Below are 21,108 nucleotides of genomic sequence, written 5' to 3'. Positions count from 1 at the left end.
TTTAGTATTTATTAGAAAGCATTACAAACAAGTACTGATGAGGATACTGTATAAATTGGCTGAAGCCCTTTGCCACACGTTCATTATTCTATAGCCTGGATAAAAATGAGATCTAATACACCAGTAACATTTGCCATCTTCTTCAATCATGATTAAGTGAAATAACGCCACAATAAGGATCTGTAACTTTGTAAACTAAACACATGCAGACAAACCTTCAATCCATCTGAACTAAATGCAATCTGTAAAGAGCAGATACTATAGCCATGCTAGCTTTTAAAGGCTTCATCACTGAAGGTCTTCAAGATTCAGGTCGTTGGTTTGCTGACACCAGGTAAGTGCAAGTGTCATGCAGACAAGCCTAAGGAAACCAGTCTAGGAAGCAGAGTGCCTGGACTGTCTGCCGCTTTGGGTGAATGCTGATTAAACATTTAAAAAGTAAGTCACAGACACGACGTGACGTGGAGTCAATATTCTATTGGTTTGCAATGCTCAGCCGCAGACAGCCCGTGTACATGATCGCCTCCTGTTACACATGCTACCTAATATTCTAAAGCAAATCAATATCTACGCGGGAGGCAACACAAGAAAAGAGGAAGAGAATGCAGCAGCAGTGCTAATGTATGAGCAGGTGACTGTGTGTACATATCTACCTCTGTTGTCCTATTCACCACCAGCTACGTTTACACATTGGGAAGCAAAGAGGGGGGAAAAGAATGAATGGTTAGTCCACCACTGATGACATGGATGATAAAGGATCATGATTACTGTATGGGACATAGGATGACCACAAGGCAGGCACATGGGGGTCGCGTGGGGGAGTTAAAGGACAACTGAAGTGAGAGGGATATATGAGCTGCCATATTTATTTCCTTATAAGCAATACCAGTTGCCTGGCTATCCTGCTGATCCTCTGCCTCTAATGCTTTTAGTCATAGACCCTGAACAAGCATGCAGCAGATCAGGTGTTTCTGACAATATTACGAGAACTGTCAAGATTAGCTGCATGCTTGTTTCTGGTGTGATTCAGATACTGCTGCAGCCAAACGGATCAGCAGGGCTGCCAGGCAACTGGTATTGTTTAAAAGGAAGTAAATATGGCAACCTCCATATACTTCTCACTTCAGGTTCCCTTTAACAGTCTGATGATTGAATATCACATGGTATTAGCAGGTGATTGGGCATGCTTTAGCATGCAAGTTACATAAAACATTGGTTATTTCTCACTGGAAAACATTTCCATGGTTAATTAGGCTGAAAAAGACACATATTCATCAAGTTCAATATTTCACAACTTAACGGTTGAGGGCTAGAGAAAGGCAAATCAAATCCAACTATGGCTAAATTTGCCCCAGAAGGGAAGAAACAAAAACATCTGACATCACAAAAACAGATAATGTAATGGGTAAAAACATTCCCATTCTGTCCTAAATTAAAAATGTGGACATTATGTTCTGGTGTAACACAGCAAGGATAAGAGACTAATTATGGGACTGTCATTTGATGGTCCATGGCAAGTCCCCTGCACTCTGTAATGACCCTCGGGCCCAGGGGAAACTCCTCCCAGTGCAAAACTGAATGCCGTTAACATTAGAGATTGAGGGGGGTGGATTTATGTACGACTTCCTAGTCATCAGAATGGAGAAGTAGTATGCAGAGGTATGCTGTGGGCAAATATCAGCCAGAGTTCTTAAAAACTGAGCAAAATACAAATGGTAAGAGCAAATAGGCATACGTCCCTGATGAAGAACATATCTTCATACCAGGTAACCCAGTACAAGGGACAAGGAAGGCTGAGCAATGGCACTACAAGACAGTATCAAATAAATACCCTTGTAAAGAGTTTCTTTCAATATCGATAGTGAAATCATATTAGGCATCCTGGGTGGGGTCCGTTAGGGTTAGGTATCTGTGGGAATGGGGGTGAGATCAGTTACGGTAAGGCATCGTTGGAGGGGGCTTGTTTGAGAATAGGGTTAAGTTTAGCCACAGTAAAATTTACTGATATTTTACTAATAAAATTACCACTTTACAATATTATAGTATCAGAACTGTTATTGATATTCTACTAGCGGCTATTTCCGGTGTCCAAATTTCTCCGGTGCCCAATTTGCATGTAAGCTTCTATTGTGTATATTCTGCATCTAGCAAGAATATAATAACATATATCTAGGGAGGGATAGAATGTGCCGATCAGCTATGAAACAACAGACAGCGATCAGCTTATAACCTGCAAGGTGGGAGCTTTTTTGCTGACCTAATACATTCTGAAGCTGATGTGCCTGCAGTTACATTATGTAGTGCTGTACATTTCAGTGTAAATGAACAGTTAAGAGTCATTTATTTTTTTTATTGGTTTTGGTCTACAGAAGGGCCCACGTGTTTGCATCCAATTTCAAAGACTGCAATCACATTCATGATTCAAGCAAAAACAGCAGCTTAAATGCTTTTATTCGCAAACCTAGATAAAGGTGGTGCAGTTGTTTTCACCAGCTATGGCAAGGAATTCTACTACTGAAATCCTGGGATATTAATACCAACCATCTCCACTATAAAAGCCAACAGTAAAAGTAAATTCATCTACCCTAAGGCTGCTTTCACATCAGGACGTTAAAGTCGCACGTTACAGCAGCCCGTAACGCAGAACAACTCACAGCAATGAAAAATCAATGGGCTGTTCACAGTGCACACCTTGCGTTGGAGTATAAGGCTGCATGTTAAATGAAAGTGCAGCATGCTGTGCGTTATACTCGTATTTAGCTGCGTTAGAATGTTTGCACATGCTCAGTAATGTTTTTTTTTTTTTTAAATTTGACGAATAAGCCGTTTTCGTTCTATCAGTATGGAACGAAAACGGCGCACCAAGGGACGCATAATGCGGCTCTATATAACGTACAACTTCAACATCACCATGCGTTGTGTTAGGGGCACGTTGTGCCACCTTAACGTCGCATAAAACGCATCGTCCAGATGTGAAAGCAGCCTAAAGCTGCATTTAAAAAACAAATACGGGTGAAACTCGAAAAATTAGAATATTGTGCAACAGTCCATTTATTTCAGTAATTAAACTTAAAAGGTGAAACTAATATATGAAATAGGAACCGTTTGCAGGTGATTTGCATTAATTAGCTGATTAGAGTCTGACACGCTGAGCCTAGAATATTGAACCTTTTCACAATATTCTAATGGTCTGAGATTTTGAGGTTTTCATAAGCTGTAAGCCATAATCATCAAAATTATAACAAATAAAAGGCTTAAAGAGACACCGAAGCGGAAAAAAATTATGATATAATGAATTGTATGTGTAGTACGCATAATTAATAGAACATTAATAGCAAAGAAAATAGTCTCATATTTTTATTTTCCGTTATATCTTTTTTTTTTTTTATAACACTGCATCATTCTCTAATATTTGCAGTTTACACACTACACTCAGCATTCTAAATGATTTCACAGAGCAGGTTAGCGAATGTTTGAACTTTCCTTTGCAGAAAAACACAAAATACAGTGACAGACACTTGAGATAATAAGCTTCAGAAGACAGAGCTATCTGCGACTTTGAAAGTCGTGGAGCTCAAATAAGCTCTTTCGCATAAATAACAACTGGAGTTTCTTAACTCTTCCTGTACTGGAAACAATAATAGACTCATATCTCTGCTGCTAATGTTTTATTTCTTAGATGTACTACACATACAAATCATTATATCATAAGTTTATTTTCACTTTAGAGTCCCTTTAAAATATCTCACTTTACTTGTTATCAGTCTATTCCATATAGTAGTTTCACCTTTTAAGTTGAATTACAGAAATAAATGGACTTCAGCACGCTATTCAGATTTTCCGAGTTTCACCTGTAAGGCACTTCCAAAATAAAGTAACATATTCACTATCTGTTGCAGAAACAACATCTGTAAATCAGTAGTTAAAATATCAGCTTCTTAATAAATTGTATATAAACCAAAAACCAAGCCCTCATAAAATATGAAGTCTAACATAAGCAATATTATGCCTTCCCTCTCCATAGTTTAGTACCTATGGAGATAAGGCTCCGGGTCCTATACAGCAGAGTTCCCCAACCCTGTCCTCAGGGCCCATCAACAGTGCATGTTTTGCAGGAAACCACACACAATCACAGGTGGGGTAATTACCAGGGATGCTCACCGACGTTAATCACGAGTAATCACGACTGATTAATAGCATCGTTATGTTGCACTTCCTCCTTCAAGCCGGAAGGAGGAAGTGCGCCATAGCGAGGCTTGCAACGCCACTAATAGGACGCTTGCAATCTCGTTGACACGCAGGGCAGACAGCGGCATTATGGGTAATTAACCCCGCCGCACTCAGTCACGCACCGGCAGCAATTAACCCTTATTTGAATCACGAGTAATCAGTCGTGATTACTCATGATTAACCTCGGTGAGCATCCCTGGTAATTAGTGTCTCAGCAGAGCTGATCAACTACCTCTGTGGACTTATACAAAATATGCAGTGTTGGTGCCGGGTCTTGTGGACAGGGTTGGGGAACACTGCAATATAGCCTTTCTGTTCTTCTCACGGTCCCCTTGTTCCCCTGCAGGCTTCTCCGTTAAAATTTCATGCCACAGGAGCCTTTGGAAGTCTTTTGGAGCCAGAGTCCTCCTGAAGACAGGCGGCTCTGTACTGCGCACGCGTAAGTAATAAAGAGTGCACTTGTGCGCAGTACAGAGCCGCCTGTCTTCGGGAGCCTGAGTGTTTCCGAAGCCCAACCAAAGTGGAAGAGAGCAGTCTATGACCCATTGGTCGTGGACTGATAAAGGGGGAGCCTGGGGAACGCGGGGACCGTGAGGAGAATGGGACGACTCTATAGGACCCAGCACCTTCCCTCTCCCTAGGTAAGTATCTGTTTTTTTGTTTTTAAAATTGCTTCAGAATCCCTTTAAATGACCTGGCTAATGCAGAGTGGTTTATTAAAGGACAACTGAAGCAAGAGGGCTATGGAGGCTGACATATTTATTTCCTTTTAAGCAATACCAGTGGCCTGGCTTTCCTGCGGATCCCCTGCCACTAATACTTTTAGCCATACACACTGAACAAGCATGCAGCAGATCAGGTGTTTCTGACATTATTGTCAGATCTGCCAAGATAAGGTGCATGCTTGTTTCTGGTGCTATTCAAACACTACTGCAGCCAAATAGATCAGCAGAGCTGCCAGGCAAATGGTATTGTTTACAAGGAAATAAATATGGCAGCCTCTATAGCCCACTCTTTACAGTTCTCCTTTAAATACTATCGTAACCATTGGTTATTATATACCCCAAAAACCACACTGGAATTTGTGACATTACTTACAGTGGGATGCAGTGGGCTCTGCTGTGTAGTGATAAAATTGTGCAGCATTCTATCCTATGAAGGTATATCGTGACAGGACTTTTATTTTAGAGGAACAATGGGCTCTTAGCAGGAAAAAAAATACACTTGGGCTTATAGACCAAGACTGATCTGTGTGATTGTGGCTGTGACTGTCCACAGATACAATAATAAGTAGGTATAGTAAAGATGCCTCATATGGATTTCCCATAAGACAAATACAAGAATGTGCCTATAGACACCACAGAGAATGGAGGTGTCACTGTTATAGGGGTAACTGCTGGGGAGAGGGACATTTAGCAGTCTGCAGAGAATTATGCTGGGAATACACGGTACGTTTTCAATGCTCGATTTCGCGCCAAATCGTTTTCCGCGCTCGATTTCGCACCCAATTCTCTTATCTTCCTTTCGTTTTCCTTATCTTTTCCCATTGTTCCCTATGCGAAATCGAACGTGGAATCGATCCGGCGGGAGATCAGACATGTCGGAAATTATCGATCGAGCCATCTTAATGGCTCAGAAACGTACCGTGTATTCCCATCATTAGGGCTCATGCACAGTTGTCTGTATGTACTGTATGTATGCAGATCTAGAGTGCCAGGTGTGTAATGGGTGTGGCTTAAGGCATGGTGTGTATGGATTGGAAAAGATTAAAAGGAGCCAGAGGTGAGAAGCATATGGGGCTGCCATAGTTATTTCATTTTAGGCAATAGCAGTTACCTGGCAATCCTGCTAATTTATTTGGCTGCAATAAAGTCTAGATCACACACCTGAAACAAGCACGCAGCTAATCTTGTCAGATTTTTGTCAGAAACGTGTTCTACATGCTTGTTCAGGGTCCAAAGATTAATTATGGTAGATTTTGGGCCCCTTGTGGTGCTTTTGGTAAGGTGAAGTGGAGAGAGGTCAAACAAGGTGACAGATGGGCCCCTTTTCACCCACTAGTCCCCAAGCACCTGCCTACTAGGTTGCCTGGTGGATGACCCTGCTCTGTCACGGTCTATGGCTAAAACTATTGGAGGCAGTGGATCAGCAGGACAGCCAGGCAATTCATGGAAATAAATATGTCGGCCTCCATATCCCTCTCACTTTGGGTTCCCTTTAAGACACTAGAAATTCTGTGCCTATAGATTCTTTGGATGTGAATTCAACTCTGTGCCTATCAGTGTTATGCCCTATAGAGTTCATTGCATAGTAGCAGTGCATACATTCATGTGAGGTCAGTTGCTGGCGCATGCTCAGCCTAAAGAGAAAGTACAAAACTTAAATGGCAAATTAAAAATATATGTGCCCATTAGAAAATAACGGAATACAAGAATAGGAGAGATAAATAAAACCAGGATAGGATGTTCTTAAAGCAGGGGCAGTGATATTTAGAACGGGGGGGGAGGGGTAGCAATGCCTTCCTATATATGCTTTGCTAAAAGACACTGGCTTGTATTACAGCATGCAGAATACGGCTATGACTAGGTCACGATGACAAACCTTGGACTCCACATCAGCATTGTGGTCATTTTGTAGAAGCAGTGCTGCGGCTTTTGTGTCATCCTTCCGTGCGGCTATGTGGAGGGCTGGAAGGCGGACTTTTCCTTTTGTGTCATTTTCCAGGAGCAAAGAAACCACCTGATCATGGCCTTGTTGTAAAGCCACTGCTAGCGGGGTGAAGCCATCCTGCGGGAGGAAAAGATTTCATTAGGCAGTATTAGGCAACACAGCTCCGAGGTTTGGGGTCCAACCGCACCTGACCATATTCAAACAGATGTAAAGGACGACAACTGAGAATGGTCCTTAGCAACAGCATACAAAGAATTAGAATGCCCTAGCTCACCCTCCTGAACCTCTCCTTGCAAGTAAATGTGAGTAAAGGACTGTGACATATTTGATGCAGCGATTCAACAGATATATATGCTTTGGAATTAGTCACATGATCCAGAGACCATCCAGGGCATATTAGAGATTGGTTCTTCCCGAGCTAGGAAGCTGCTCCAACTGCACTCATAGCTCCTACACACTCCAATTCTGAGGGTAGGGAGGGGACCATTCAAACTACCTCTGTGCCAAATTGCACCCCCACCAATTTTCAAACGATAACTTTGATATACCCTATCTCAGGAACCAGCAGGGCTGTGGGGCTGCAATTTTGCACACATGTAGTTCGGGGAAGGGGGGGCCTTCCCTATCCTCAGTGTGTAGGAGCTTTGAGTGCTGAGATATTGAGCCTTTAATATCAAACATATACAAATCAGGAATGAGCAGCATGTGATGTCATTACCCACAAGGCTATGCATCAGTAGGTGGCATTTTAATTAGGCCTAGAAAGTGAGAGGGGGTTCGCCTTTTCAGCTGGATTTCCCTTGGCTGCATGACTTTTTCCCCTATGAGAACAGAGTTTTCCCTCACAAACATTCCATCAGCATCACATTGGTGGTGAATTAATTTCCACCTTAAGGTGGGTACACACATCAGATAAAAGTCTTTGGAAAATGAAAGATCACAGATCAATTTTACCCCCTTCCATGTAGTATGAGAGCATACTCTACATAGTCTATTCTATTGAGCTGAACTCCCCATCAGATGCAAATTGTTGCAAGATGCTGCACACAAAGATGCTGTACACATGCAACAGATCAATTCCTGCAAAAGATCCATTCCTGCAAAATGCACTCATAGTCTATGATATCTGCAGATACACACCTTGTTTAACAGACATTCACCTGCAGGTCAGACAATCATCTGCAGATCTGAAAATCCATCCTGGTGGATCTGATCTGCAGTTGAAGGTCTGTTAAACAAGGTGTGTATGAGATCTGCAGATATCATAGACTATGAGTGCATTTTGCAGGAATGGATCTTTTGCAGGAACAGATCTTTTGCAGATACTGATCTGTTGCATGTGTACAGCATCTTTGTGTGCAGCATCTTGCAACAATTTGCATCTGATGGGGAGTTCAGCTTAATAGAATAGACTGTGTAGGTATGGCTCTCATACTACATGGGGGGGGGGGTAAAATTGGTCTGTGATCTTTCATTTTCCAAAGACTTATCTGATGTGTGTACCCACCTTTACAGTTCCGATTCAACAACCCAAATGTTTTGCTTATAACACAGGGCAACAGTCCTGTTGCCCTGTATTAAACCATTCTTGAAGTTTTCTACAAAAGTGTACCTGACTCTTACCTCGGTGGCCAGACTTTGACTTGCCCCATTATCCAACAAGAACTTAACGACATCCAAGTGGTTTTCCTGGGCAGCCATGTACAGCGGTGTGAAGCCATTCTGAAAATGGGAAAAGTGCACATCAGTTATTTTCATTTTTTAAGTGAATCAACACATTCCTTCTTCCTAAAGATTGAAAAAGGGCAAAGTAAATAAAAAGAGATCCCCACGTCTTTCAATGCGTTCAAAAGTGAATATATCATATTACCAGTAGCCACTTGCAATAATGCAACAAGTAACAATAATTATAGCTGTGTTTTTCATCATTTCAGAATGGACCCCTTTGTACTTCATGGCATTTACCAAGTACACACTGACGTGGGTGATATTATCTAAAGTACCTCTCGACACATATCAACAGAAGGGGGGGGGGGGGGGGCAACTACTGCTTTACTCCCTCTGATAAAGGGGTTCATTCTTTAGAAGAGGTGTTTTTGTTCCTGTACTTGTTATGGGTGTAAAGCAGTGTTTCTCAAACCTGTCCTCGTGACTCCACAACGGTGCATGTTCTGCAGGCAACCTCTATGCACAGGTGCAGTGGCGTAGCTAAGGAGCTGTGGGCCCCGATGCAAGTTTTACAATGGGGCCCCCCAAGCACTCTATACAGAACAATTAATACAGCGCACCAAACCCTGCCAATGGCAACTACAGTGTCAGAGGTGTTAGAATGGGATGAGGAACAGCTTGTTAATGATTACCACTATTCAAAGTATCTTTAGAAGTGATTTTTATGAGCACAGGACCAATAGAGAGCTAATACTGTAGTTGAGAGAGGGCCCTTCAGGGCCCCTCTGGCCCAAGGGCCCAGATGCGGTCGCTACCTCTGCACCCCCTATTGCTACGCCCCTGCACAGGTGGGGTAATTAGTGTCTCAGCTAGGTGGATTCCATGTAGATCAGGCACTAATTACCACAACACAATGTTAATGCTGGCGCTGGATCTAAACTGTGCCAGTAAATCTGGTGTGATAAAAACAGTGTACCAAAAATGTATATACTCGTTTCAAATGTATATTTCTACTTGAAGGTTGCAAATACCTTTAGCAAGTATCATACACAACATATCTTCGAACATTATAGCTTTTACTTCCCATGTGTGAAGCTTTTGGATAGCAATCATTAACCCTCTGCACTCAAAACACATACAAACATATGCAACAAGCTGGGAGAATAATAAATAGCTGTCAAAATAGAGGATCTGCTTCCCCCCAAAAAGACTGCAGTATATTCTGTACTCAGCCAATTTACCTTGTTGCAGTTCTAACTTTAGAACTGTTCTCTACTGTCAGGGTTCCAGCAGGTTGTCAGCATGTGTTTAATGATTGCTTGCATGTAAATTGACCTGTTTCTTATTATTTAAATGCCAGCAGGATGAGCACAGTTACCCTTTTTTGCGGATACGTCTTAGCAGCCATTGTGGTCTGGTTGTGGGCTGTAGCTCTCTTGCCCCTATGCCAGCACATAGTGTGCTGGCATAGGGGCCAATACTGTGAGTGGTGCAGTTACCTGGAGAAACAGACTGAATTATGTGCATGCATGTCTTCCCTCTATTTCAAGGTTAAAAACCGGAATTACTTCTGCTTGAAACTTCAGGTTCTACAGCATGAAGTGTTTGAATGCATGCTGACTGGCATAGGTAGAGAAAAGACCAATCCTAAGTAGGGAACTGTAACCAGGTGAATTGTTGCAAAAGATACTGCGGTCTCTTTTGGAAACCAAGATCCTCCATTTTGACAACAGAATCTAATATTGTGAACACGTGCTATGAGTGCAGAAGGTGAATGAATGACTGACTGCATGTAAATTAACCACACCCACCGGCGAGGTCGGTAGCCTCTGCGCGAGAGCGGGCTTGCACCCCTGCGTTCCTGCAGCTGGGGCTATTCTGTGCAGGCACAGTACTTTTGCGCCTGCCCAGAAAGCTCCAGGCTAAGCGTGCGCTGCCGACCTCACCAGGCTGGCTGCTGCAACGGAGGGGACCCCGGGCCATCGGCTGGGCAAGGAGCTGCGGCGAGGGACACAGACTGCCAGGGGCTGGAGGAAGCCCCAGGTAAATAGATCTGCTTTCTTTTCAACATCCTGGATGGATCCTTTAACCTCCATAGCAATTATTACGAGTCCAGCTCGGGTTGGAAAAAACAGGCTAGGAGCAGTTATCTCGAGCTAAACTCGTGTTAGCCGCTGGGAGGTCTGTGCAGAGCAATGCGCGCAGCGGGCGGTTTTACTCATCTCCTGGAGGATCCTGACGTCGGCCGCCATTTTTCTTCCTCTCCTCCGAGGTTCTGCTTCCCCCTGGTGAGATCGCCATCTGTCGTCATAACATCAGCCGACAATCTCACTATAGGGTTACAGCACCACCCAGAGGATGGGGGGAGTACTGCTGGATCCCAAGGAGGTGAGCGAGTACTGGGCTGCTGCAAATCTCTCTGTGGTGTGATTATTTTCAAGGCTTTAGGGTCTAAAAGCATGCTAAAAAATTGCACCGCTTTGAAACTCTAAAATCCGGAAAGAATCAGACCGCCAAGGGGGTTAAGGGGTGCCCATTCAAGCAAATAGGCAGCGCCGGTACCGTTGTTTCCCGCCATCTACTGTAGTTTGCAGATGAGCATTGCTACCCTCAGTTGTGTAGTTGTCAATCTGTACTTTGCTTAAAGTGTAATTGAGCTATTCTACTTGTGTAATGCAACAACACAAAAGCAAGCCAAATACACAGTGCAAGGGCATGACTAAACTTCTGTGATATTTACAGCTTTCATTTTTATTATCTTTGAATGAACTGAAACTTCCAATCCCACAAACTGCTATGCTCCTGAGGCTCACTTACTGCTGTCTTCCTAAAGTGATACAAACGTTATCCTGATTTTCACACTTGCTGCTCTGACTCATGCAAGATTAATGGGTGGAATTGTGTGGAAAGAATCTCTGTACAATTTTAGTTGAGTGATTAGTGAGGAATGTGTCTTGTGAATGGAAGTGAGAATTGTGGTCTCACGATGGTTCAGTCAGCAGATGTTGGTGAGATTTGCTACATTATGTCACCCCTTCACATTACAACTGAAATTCGTTAAAGCCAGGAAACTGTGAATGTGCAGCCAAATTTAACATCAGGTGGCTTAGAAGTTCAATGAGAACCTCTCTCTTAGAAGAACTACATTATTATCCCCCATATAACGCCAGTCCTGCACTCCCTTCACTGGCTACCTATAGAATGGAGGGTCCTATTCAAGATCGGCCTACTGACATTTAAATCCCTGAATAATCTAGGCCCTGGATACATGAAAGATATGTTGCAGCTGCGTAGCAATCCCCGCATTCTCAGATCAACAGGTTCTAATAATCTAGTCATACCCAGAGTCCACTTGGAAACTTTTGGTCCCAGAGCCTTATGTCATGCTGCCCCTACGTTTTGGAACTCCTTACCTCAACAGATCAGGACAGCTCCATCCCTGGACGTGTTTAAATCCAGACTGAAAACACACCTGTTCAGTTTGGCATTTGCAGAAATATAACTTTTGTTGTGTGAATACTTCATCCTACTAATTACTGAATCTGAGAGAGCCTAAGCGCTTTGAGTCCTATGGGAGAAAAGCGCTATAGAAATGTTATTGTATTGTATTGTATATTAAAAGAAGCTATATTGCCAGGGTATGTGAGAGAGACCACAGATCAACATGAATGAAAAAATGAACAAACTGTACTATAGTATCATTCTTGCCAGTGCCATTGATTTTATATCAGATTTAAAGGAGATATATATATTTTTTTTTTTTTTCTAATCAATTGGCTGTGTGGACTCCTACTTTTAAACAATACCAGTTGCCTGGCAGTTCTGCTGATCTCTCTGGCTGCATTAGTGTCTGAATCATGTACATGTAAAAAGGGTGCCATATGTAGCTGATAAATGTGATTTTGGTTATAAAATAGTGCCGGATATAGCCGAAAAAGCCATTTTATTTATAAATGGGCGCCGGATATAGACAATAAATGGAATTTTGTTTATAAATGGCACCGGATGTGGCCAATAAACATTATTTTGTTCATAAAAGGGTGCTGGATGTAGCCAATAAACGCAATTTCATTTATAAAAAGGTGATGGATATAGCCGATAAACGTGATTTAGTTAATAAAAGGGCGCTGGATGTAGCCTATAAATGTGCTTTTGTTTGTAAAAAGGTCCCTGTTTGTGACCAGTGACTGTGATGCAGTTTACAAAAGGCTCTGGATGTAGCCGCTATTAGAATATAACCCTAATCCTAACCCTTAACTCCTCCCGGAGCCTAACCTTAAAACTTTAAGGAGGTGCCTGACCTTACATCCCCACGGTGGTGCCTCACCTCAACTCCCCCCCCCCCCCCCCGCACCTAACCTTACCCCCCCCTATGGTGATGTCTAAACCTTAAACCCCACCCCCCTGGTCCTTAACCCTTAACCTCCCATGGTGGTGCCTGACCTTAACCCCCATCCCAATGCCTAACCTTAATTCACCGTGGAAATATTTAACCCCGCCCCAGCGCCTACCCTTAACACCCCCCTTCCCCGTGGTACCTAACCTTAACCCCCCATGGTGGTGCCTAACCTAATTACCTGCTCTCTAAAATGGGTCCTTTACATCCAGGCCTGGATATTTTACATCACAATACCCACCTTGTCCCATCGTCTGATAGGTTTATATCAGAAACACCAAATGTGTAGGGAATGTTAAGAAGAATAGTGGGAACACGAAGAAAAAAAAATTGTTCAAAAAGACCTTATAGTTTTTGAGAAAATCGATTTTAAATCTTCAAAGAGGAAATGTATCTATTTAAATCGCGTACTGACATTTCCGTGGAAACTTTTTCCGCCGACTTTAGCAGTTAATAGCAAAGTCCCCTTAAATCCTAGCAACACCAAATTTGCAGGATATGTTAAAAAGATACTGGGAAACAATATTTAAAAAAAAAAATTGAAAAATTTTATTTATTTTTTTTTAAATTAAAATTTGTGGGTTATGTTCAGAGTGGGGGAAGTTTTTTTGAAAAAAATGACGTGGGGTCCCCCCTCCCAAGCCTCTGCAACCCCTTGTCTCCCAATCAGGCTGGGATAGCCAGAATGCGGAGCCCCGGCCGACTGGGGCTTCGCACCCTGAGCTATACCAGCCCGCATGGTCCATGGTATGGGGGGGCTTCGGGGGGGAGGGGCGGCCAAGCCTTCCCCTCCCCCCCGGAGCCCTTGTCCAATCCATGGACAAGGGGCTCTTCCCCACCTCCGGTGCCCCAGGAGGAGGTGGTGGCGACGACTCCCTGGGCGGGGGGGGGGGGATTCATGGTGGCATCTGGGAGTCCCCTTTAAGAAGGGGACCCCCAGATGCCCACCCCCCTCCCAGGAGAAATGAGTATAGGGCTACTTTGTACCCCTTACCCATTTCCACAAAGGGTTAAATGAAATAAAAACACAACAACGAGAAAAGTCGTTTAATGTTCTAAATTAACCAGAAATACTTACCTGTACCTTTAAGAAAAAAAATTCCACGTCAATTAGGTCCCACGACAGTATCCTCCATCTTGCGACCTTCTGTTACATCTTGATTGAAGATCTCCGCCGCCCCGACGCCACACACGCCGCCTCCGCCGCACTGCTCTTAGCTATACTTAGTATAGCTAAGAGCAAAAAGCATCTTTAAATTTTAGCTCCAATGGTCAGGAGCATCCCCATTGGTCGATAAGGAACCAATGGGGAGCCTTGGAGCCAAAATTTAAAGATGCTTTTTGTTCTCAGCTATACTTAGTATAGCTGAGAGTTGCGTCTATGCATCTATATAGACGCATTAGCGCTAGCTTCTGCTGCCCTCCCTGCCTCCCCCCACCTGTCAACCTCACCCAAGCTGGCACCCAATGCACCCATGGGTGCCAGCTTGGGTGAGGGTGACAGGTGGGGGGAGGCAGGCAGGGAGGGCAGCGGCAGCTAGCGCTAATGCGTCTATATAGATGCATAGACGCAACTCTCAGCTATATTTAGTATAGCTAAGAGCAGTGCGGCGGAGGCGGCGGCGGGGCGGCGGAGATCTTCAATCAAGATGTATCAGAAGATCGCAAGATGGAGGATACGGTCGTGGGACCTGATTGGCGTGGGATTTTTTTCTTAAAGGTACAGGTAAGCATTTGTGGTTAATTTAGAACATTAAAGGACTTTTCTCGTGGTTGTGTTTTTATTTCATTTAACCCTTTGTGGAAATGGGTAAGGGGTACAAAGTAGCCCTATACTCATTTCTCCTGGGTGGGGGGTGGGCATCTGGGGGTCCCCTTCTTAAAGGGGACTCCTAGATGCCACCATGAACCCCCCCAGAGAGTCGTCGCCCCCGCCTCCACCTGGGGCAAGGGAGGCGGGGAAGAGCCCCTTGTCCATGGATTGGACAAGGGGCTCCGGGGGGGAGGGGGAGGCTTGGCCGCCCCTCCCCCCCGGAGCCCCCCCATACCATGGACCATGCTGGCTGGTATAGCTCAGGGTGCGAAGCCCCAGTCGTCCGGGGCTCCGCATTCTGGCTATCCCAGCCTGCATGGGGGACAAGGGGTTACAGAGGCTCGGGAGGGGGGACCCCACGTCGTTTTTTTTTTTATTTATTTCCCACACTCAGAACATTAAAAAAATAAAAATTGATACCAAATAAAAAAAAAAACGACGTGGGGTCCCCCCTCCCGAGCCTCTGTAACCCCTTGTCCCCCATGCAGGCTGGGAGAGCCAGAATGCGGAGCCCCGGCCGACTGGGGCTTCGCACCCTGAGCTATACCAGCCCGCATGGTCCATGGTATGGGGGGGGCTTCGGGGGGGAGGGGCGGCCAAGCCTTCCCCTCCCCCCCGGAGCCCTTGTCCAATCCATGGACAAGGGGCTCTTCCCCACCTCCGGTGCCCCAGGAGGAGGTGGGGGCGACGACTCCCTGGGGGGGTTCATGGTGGCATCTGGGAGTCCCCTTTAAGAAGGGGACCCCCAGATGCCCACCCCCCTCCCAGGAGAAATGAGTATAGGGCTATCCCAGCCTGCATGGGAGACAAGGGGTTACAGAGGCTCGGGAGGGGGGACTCCAAGTCATTTTTTTCAAAAAATTTCCCACACTAAAGTCGGCGGAAAAAGTTTCCACGGAAATGTCAGTACGCGATTTAAATAGATACATTTCCTCTTTGAGGATTTAAAATCGATTTTCTCAAAAACTATAAGGTCTTTTTGAACAATTTTTTTTCTTGGTGTTCCCACTATTCTTCTTAACATTCCCTACACATTTGGTGTTTCTGGCATTTAAAGGGGCTTTGCTATTAACCGCTAAAGTCGGCGGGCGTTTAATTTTCCCACGGTCAGAAGAAGAATATTCAAAATCGATTTTCTCAAAAACTATAAGGTCTTTTTGAATAATTTTTTTTCCTCTTGTTCACAATTTTCTTCTTAACATTCCCTGCAAATTTGGTGTTTTTAGCTTTTAAGGGAGCTTTGCTATTAAACATTAAAGCCGGCGGGCAGATATTTTCCAAACGGCAGCAAAGCAAGGGTTAAAACGATAAATATCGTTCAGGCAGGACAAAAAAAAAGTTTTAAAACGATAAATTTCGTTCAAAAGGTCTGCACTATTTTAACCTTTAAAACGATAAATATCGTTTTAAACATATATCGGGCAGAAGGGGGCGCCATTTTTTTGCCGGCGCCATTTTTAACTAGACGCGAGTTATATTATATTAGGTTATCAACAAGGAGGTCAACTGAGTTGTGTGCACAGCATTCCTTATTTTCCCCTTTACCCATCCAAAGTACCCCTTACAAGTTCATCGAGTGAATCAGATTCTCTACACAGATGATTGGCTTATCAGCAGCAATATTATAATTCATTGCACACCACAAATAATGCCAGCTTGGACACACTCATCCATATATAAACTGTAGATAATATTGACTAATGCATAGATGATCACACAAGTCACATTTATCAAGAATGAGGATTCTTTTTCACACACATTAAAAGATTGTTGTATTTGTGGATGGTCTTTCAGAGAGCAAGCTGTTTCGTCATTAATTAGGGAAATGATATGCAGCAACATGGGGAGGGGTGTGCCAGAGACATTGGTATGATGTGCGGATATGTTGGCGTTCGCAGCTTACACCCACAGAATGTTTGCTTTCATATTCCGCCATCCATGGCGCAGCCTCTAAATGTCACCAGCTTCTGCTTAGATCCTGCCAGCTCCCAATCCCCTTTCACGGCCCCAATTCATCAGGATGGACAGATTTTAAGATTTAGAGGCTGGAAAGTGCAGGCAATGGCATAGATTCTAAACGTCCCCATTTTCAAAGGGCTTTTACAGGATGTACTTAAAGATGTACATTTTTAACATAAAATGTGTGTTTTTTTCTAAGTGTATTTAAAAGGATAATCACTTTCACAATACCATTAATGGCCACTAATTGTGGTTATTTAAAGGTGCGTACACACGCACTACTGTAACGAACGATGGGTCAGTCAGATCCTCCCGCTGGGCAGGCGTTCTGCCGACAGTAGAGCGTGTGTACAGTCTGTCGGCAGACTGATAAGGCTGTTTCTGAACAGCTCAGCTGTCGGCTGAACGCCCACTCAGCGGGAGGGTCTAGCGGACCCGTCATTCGTTACAGTAGTGCGTGTGTACGCACCTTTAATTGCTATTGTTCACTGCTGTGAATGTTCAAAGTGCTAACGCGCCGCTTGGATAGGGTTAGGCGGAAGAGGGGTTAAAAGGCTTAGAACCGTGGAGGGTCTTTATTCTTAGGCGTGGGGGAGTGGGAAGTTTAAGGTTAGGCAGAGCCAGTGGGGTTTAGGGTTAAGCACCACCAGGGGAATTGGTTAGCGTTAGGCATCAAGAGGAAGAGCTAGTGTTATGCTAGGTACACACAATTAGCTTGGTCCTGAAGTAGTTACTTAAAGAGACACTGAAGCGAGAATAATTCTCGCTTTAGAGCTCATAGTAGCTGCTAAAACGCTGCTATCCTGTGGCTAAACGGGGGTCCCTTCACCCCCACCCCCCCCCCCCCCCTGCAAAATCAACAACCAAATTGGTCATAAATTTTGCTCTTCCTGGAGGCAAGGCTAACGGCTGCAGCCCTGCCTCTCAGCGCGTCTACCAGACGCGCATCACCGCCTCTCCCCCGCCCCTCTCAGTGAAGGAAGACTGAGAGGGGCGGGGGAGAGGCGGAGGTACGCGCCTGAGGCAGGGCTGCGGCGGCTAGCCCTGCCCCAATGCGGAAGAGATTCCGCGATGTACGGAGGGGATTTGGCGTTTTAGCAGAGGCACACATGCCCCTGCTAACTATGAGGTCTGAAGCGAGATTTATTCTCGCTTCAGACTCTCTTTAAGAGCTTTTCAATTTCAACAAAAGTAGCAATGTTACGGTGTAAGTAAAATACTGTATATAATGATATAAATATGATTCAGAATCCTATACAACAGTAATTCATTATTTGCACACTCACACTTGAGTGTGACCAGCTGCACAAACGTAGTAAATTAAGGTTTCTGCTACTGCTGCTACAGCTAATTAAAAGTCAAAGGTATTTATTTACAAAAACATGCATAATTCTGTGCAGTCAAATGATCCAATAAAGAGGCTTCTCTGAATCTGTATGTTTACCCATGGCTACCCCTGTAACATGCAAACAAGCATATGATGAATCAACCTACGTAAAGGGAAGCTTATGTGACATGATGAGATGGACATGTGTATGTACAGTGCCAAGCACACAAATAAATATGCTATGTTGCTTTTCTTCTTTCTCTGCCTGAAAGAGTTAATATTCAGCTATGCAACTGACAGTTTTACTCCAGTCAAATTATTGGGTCCATAACGGATTAGGAATAACAGCCGTAAAACATTTTCATGGCAGAGAACTGGGCTTCTGAAAGCAGGGGATAGATAATAAAAAAAGTCAGTAGGTAAATTTTAGCTCTCTCAGACACGGGACAGATTTCTTGTTATTGAGCTGAGAGTAAACAATAAATGTACTTTTTAAAGTTTTTTCAACATAACATAAAACTGTTGGCTATTCAAAAGTTCCCAAAAACTTTTTTAGGAGGAGGAGGATAGATATAATAGTTTATCTCATCAGTTTTACTTTAAGGCCTCTTTCCCACCACGACGTTGCATTTTGGGGGACGTTATGGTCGCATAACGTGCCCCTAACGCAACACCTGGTGGTGTTGGAGGAGGCCGCTACCTAGAGCTGCGTTATGCAGCTCTTGGTGCGCCTTTTTTGTGCTATGCGATGCGGAGACTACGTGATCCGCACCACGTGGTCCCGCCAGCCAATCGCTGCACAGAGCGGCCGCTCCAGGAAGTAAACAATGCACGTCATACAGTGCAGTGAATATTAATTAGCCATGTGGCTGGCCGTGTAGGAGGAGGTGAGACCTCCTCCTCCAACGTCACTGAGCATGTGCAAACAGTCTAACGCGGCTTGGCCGCGTATAACATACTGCATGCAGTACTTTAACTTGACGTGTAGCAATACAATGTAAAGCAACGTGGGCACTGTTAACGCATACAGTCAAAAATGGCGCAGAGTAAAAAATGGCGCACCGTTCTGCCGATCATAAAACGCTATTTACCGTTTTAATGTAAATACATTAAAACGGTAAATAGCGTTTTATAAAAAAGAACAGTGCGCCATTGAAAAATTCAGGGAGCTAGTCAGAGGAGGTCGGGCTGGAGGAGAGGCAGCGGGCAGTGGGCTGGCAGCGGGGGTCGGGCCGGAGGAGAGGCAGCGGGCAGTGGGCTGGCAGCGGGGGTCGGGCTGGAGGAGAGGCAGCGGGCAGTAGGCTGGCAGCGGGGGTCGGGCTGGAGGAGAGGCAGCGGGCAGTGGGCTGGCAGCGGGGGTCGGGCTGGAGGAGAGGCAGCAGGCAGTAGGCTGGCAGCGGGGGTCGGGCTGGAGGAGAGGCAGCGGGCAGTGGGCTGGCAGCGGGGGTCGGGCTGGAGAGGCAGCGGGGTGGAGGGAGTAGGATTAGGTAGCATGTGTATACATTACCTTGTCCCGGTCGCTCCTTCACTTCATAGCTTGCACGAGTCCTGCATCCAGCCAATCACCATGCGGCTTCAGTTTCCACATGATGATTGGCTGGATGCAGGACTCGTGCAAGCTATGAAGTGAAGGAGCGATCGCCGGCCGGGACAATGTAATGTATACACATGCTACCTAATCCTACTCCCTCCACCCCGCTGCCTCTCCAGCCCGACCCCCGCTGCCAGCCCACTGCCCGCTGCCTCTCCTCCAGCCCGACCCCCGCTGCCAGCCCACTGCCCGCTGCCTCTCCTGCAGCCCGATTCCTGCAAAAAACCAAAAAAACAAACAAACATAAAACGATAAATATTGTTTTAAGTGCAGCGCCATTCTGACACTATTGGCGCTGTGCGCCATTTTTGCCTGTCCCCCTGTGGACAGCCCATTTAGTTTTCATTGCTGTGAGTTAGGCTGCGTTACAGGCTGCACTAACGTGCGCCTGTAATGTCTTACTGTGAAAGCAGCCTAAATATTAAAAGCACACATCACAAAGCCCCTGTCTGGTAAAAAACAAAAAAAAAACAAAAAAAAAAAAAAACCCCAATATTAATCTCACAAGGATGCAAATATACACTCAACTCACATCTTACGCACAGCAGCAGTAAGCTGTGTTGATGTTTACAAACATGGCCATAGTTTTAAATCACTATGCAGCTTTGTGAGCACACCGCGAGTTGAGTTGAGTGTATGCTTGCACCCTTATTAGATTCTTACTGAGGTACCACCTTGTCCCAGAACTGACCTTTACAATATGTCCTCCCAGGTTTCAAATCAGCTAATTTATAGTATGCTTTCTTTTGGCATAATCACTTGTAAACACTTGGACTGAGGGGGATTGCTTCTTTTTTAATTAAAAACAGCGTAATTTCACAGATGAGAAAGCAGACTCAACCTCTGATAACCACCAACCAGCAGCCCAAGTGCAGAGCAGACCAGGTGAATTCCAACAGCTCAAAGTCTCTTGAATGAAGAGGGCAATTTTCCTTTACCTATAAAGGCCCATACCCGCTAAACGATTGTTGCATGCAATTTAGCATTTTTTGCATTATCATGCAAGATAATTTAACAATCCTCATAGACTTGCGCGGGTTTTGCAGTGATCATACGCTTCTTTGTTTCCAATGCCGCTTTTGGATTTGGCCAGATAGATCGGGGAAACTATCGCTTGTCGGCGGAAATCCCCAATCCATCTGGCCGCATCTGCCGGTGGTTAAGGCAACTTCAACCATGTCAGAATAATTGTTTATGCATGCGTTCCTGGTCTTTGTTTTCAGACAATTCCTTCAGTGCCTTTTCTGCTCCTTTCCCTAGGAAGGAAAATGAGGCTGTCTGTATACTCTTCTCATTATCTATTCTAGCCATGTAACAATGCAGTTTGCACAGCTATATAGAAGAACATAGGTAGAAGCTGAAAACTCATCTGTGCATAACTTGCCATTTCCAGCTCAGCTGCATGAATCATAATCACAGAAGCATGTTACGCCTCCCTGTAATGCGGTGTCTAC

The 21,108-nt window shown here is 44.6% G+C and overlaps 1 protein-coding gene across 36 annotated transcripts in view; it reads right to left on the bottom strand.

Annotated features, from left to right (window-relative positions):
* ANK3 (ankyrin 3) overlaps positions 1–21,108 on the bottom strand; it is an 825,851-nt gene that overhangs the window by 262,656 nt on the left and 542,087 nt on the right. For 21 of the 36 annotated variants that reach the window (XM_068258457.1, XM_068258458.1, XM_068258461.1 and 18 more), the window contains 2 exons: positions 8,524–8,622; positions 6,832–7,017 (listed from right to left, as the gene is read on the bottom strand). In XM_068258457.1, coding sequence (XP_068114558.1) covers positions 6,832–7,017; positions 8,524–8,622 — 285 coding nt within the window. Of the gene's footprint in view, positions 1–653; positions 678–6,831; positions 7,018–8,523; positions 8,623–21,108 lie in introns of all 36 variants that reach the window. The other 15 variants (XM_068258465.1, XM_068258464.1, XM_068258476.1 and 12 more) reach the window with 1 other exon arrangement.

Source organism: Hyperolius riggenbachi, chromosome 10 (assembly GCF_040937935.1).
Source record: "Hyperolius riggenbachi isolate aHypRig1 chromosome 10, aHypRig1.pri, whole genome shotgun sequence".
Classification (NCBI taxonomy): Eukaryota; Metazoa; Chordata; class Amphibia; order Anura; family Hyperoliidae; genus Hyperolius; species Hyperolius riggenbachi.
The sequence above is the reverse complement of the archived record's forward strand: the minus strand, read 5'-3'. Positions and strand labels throughout refer to the sequence as shown.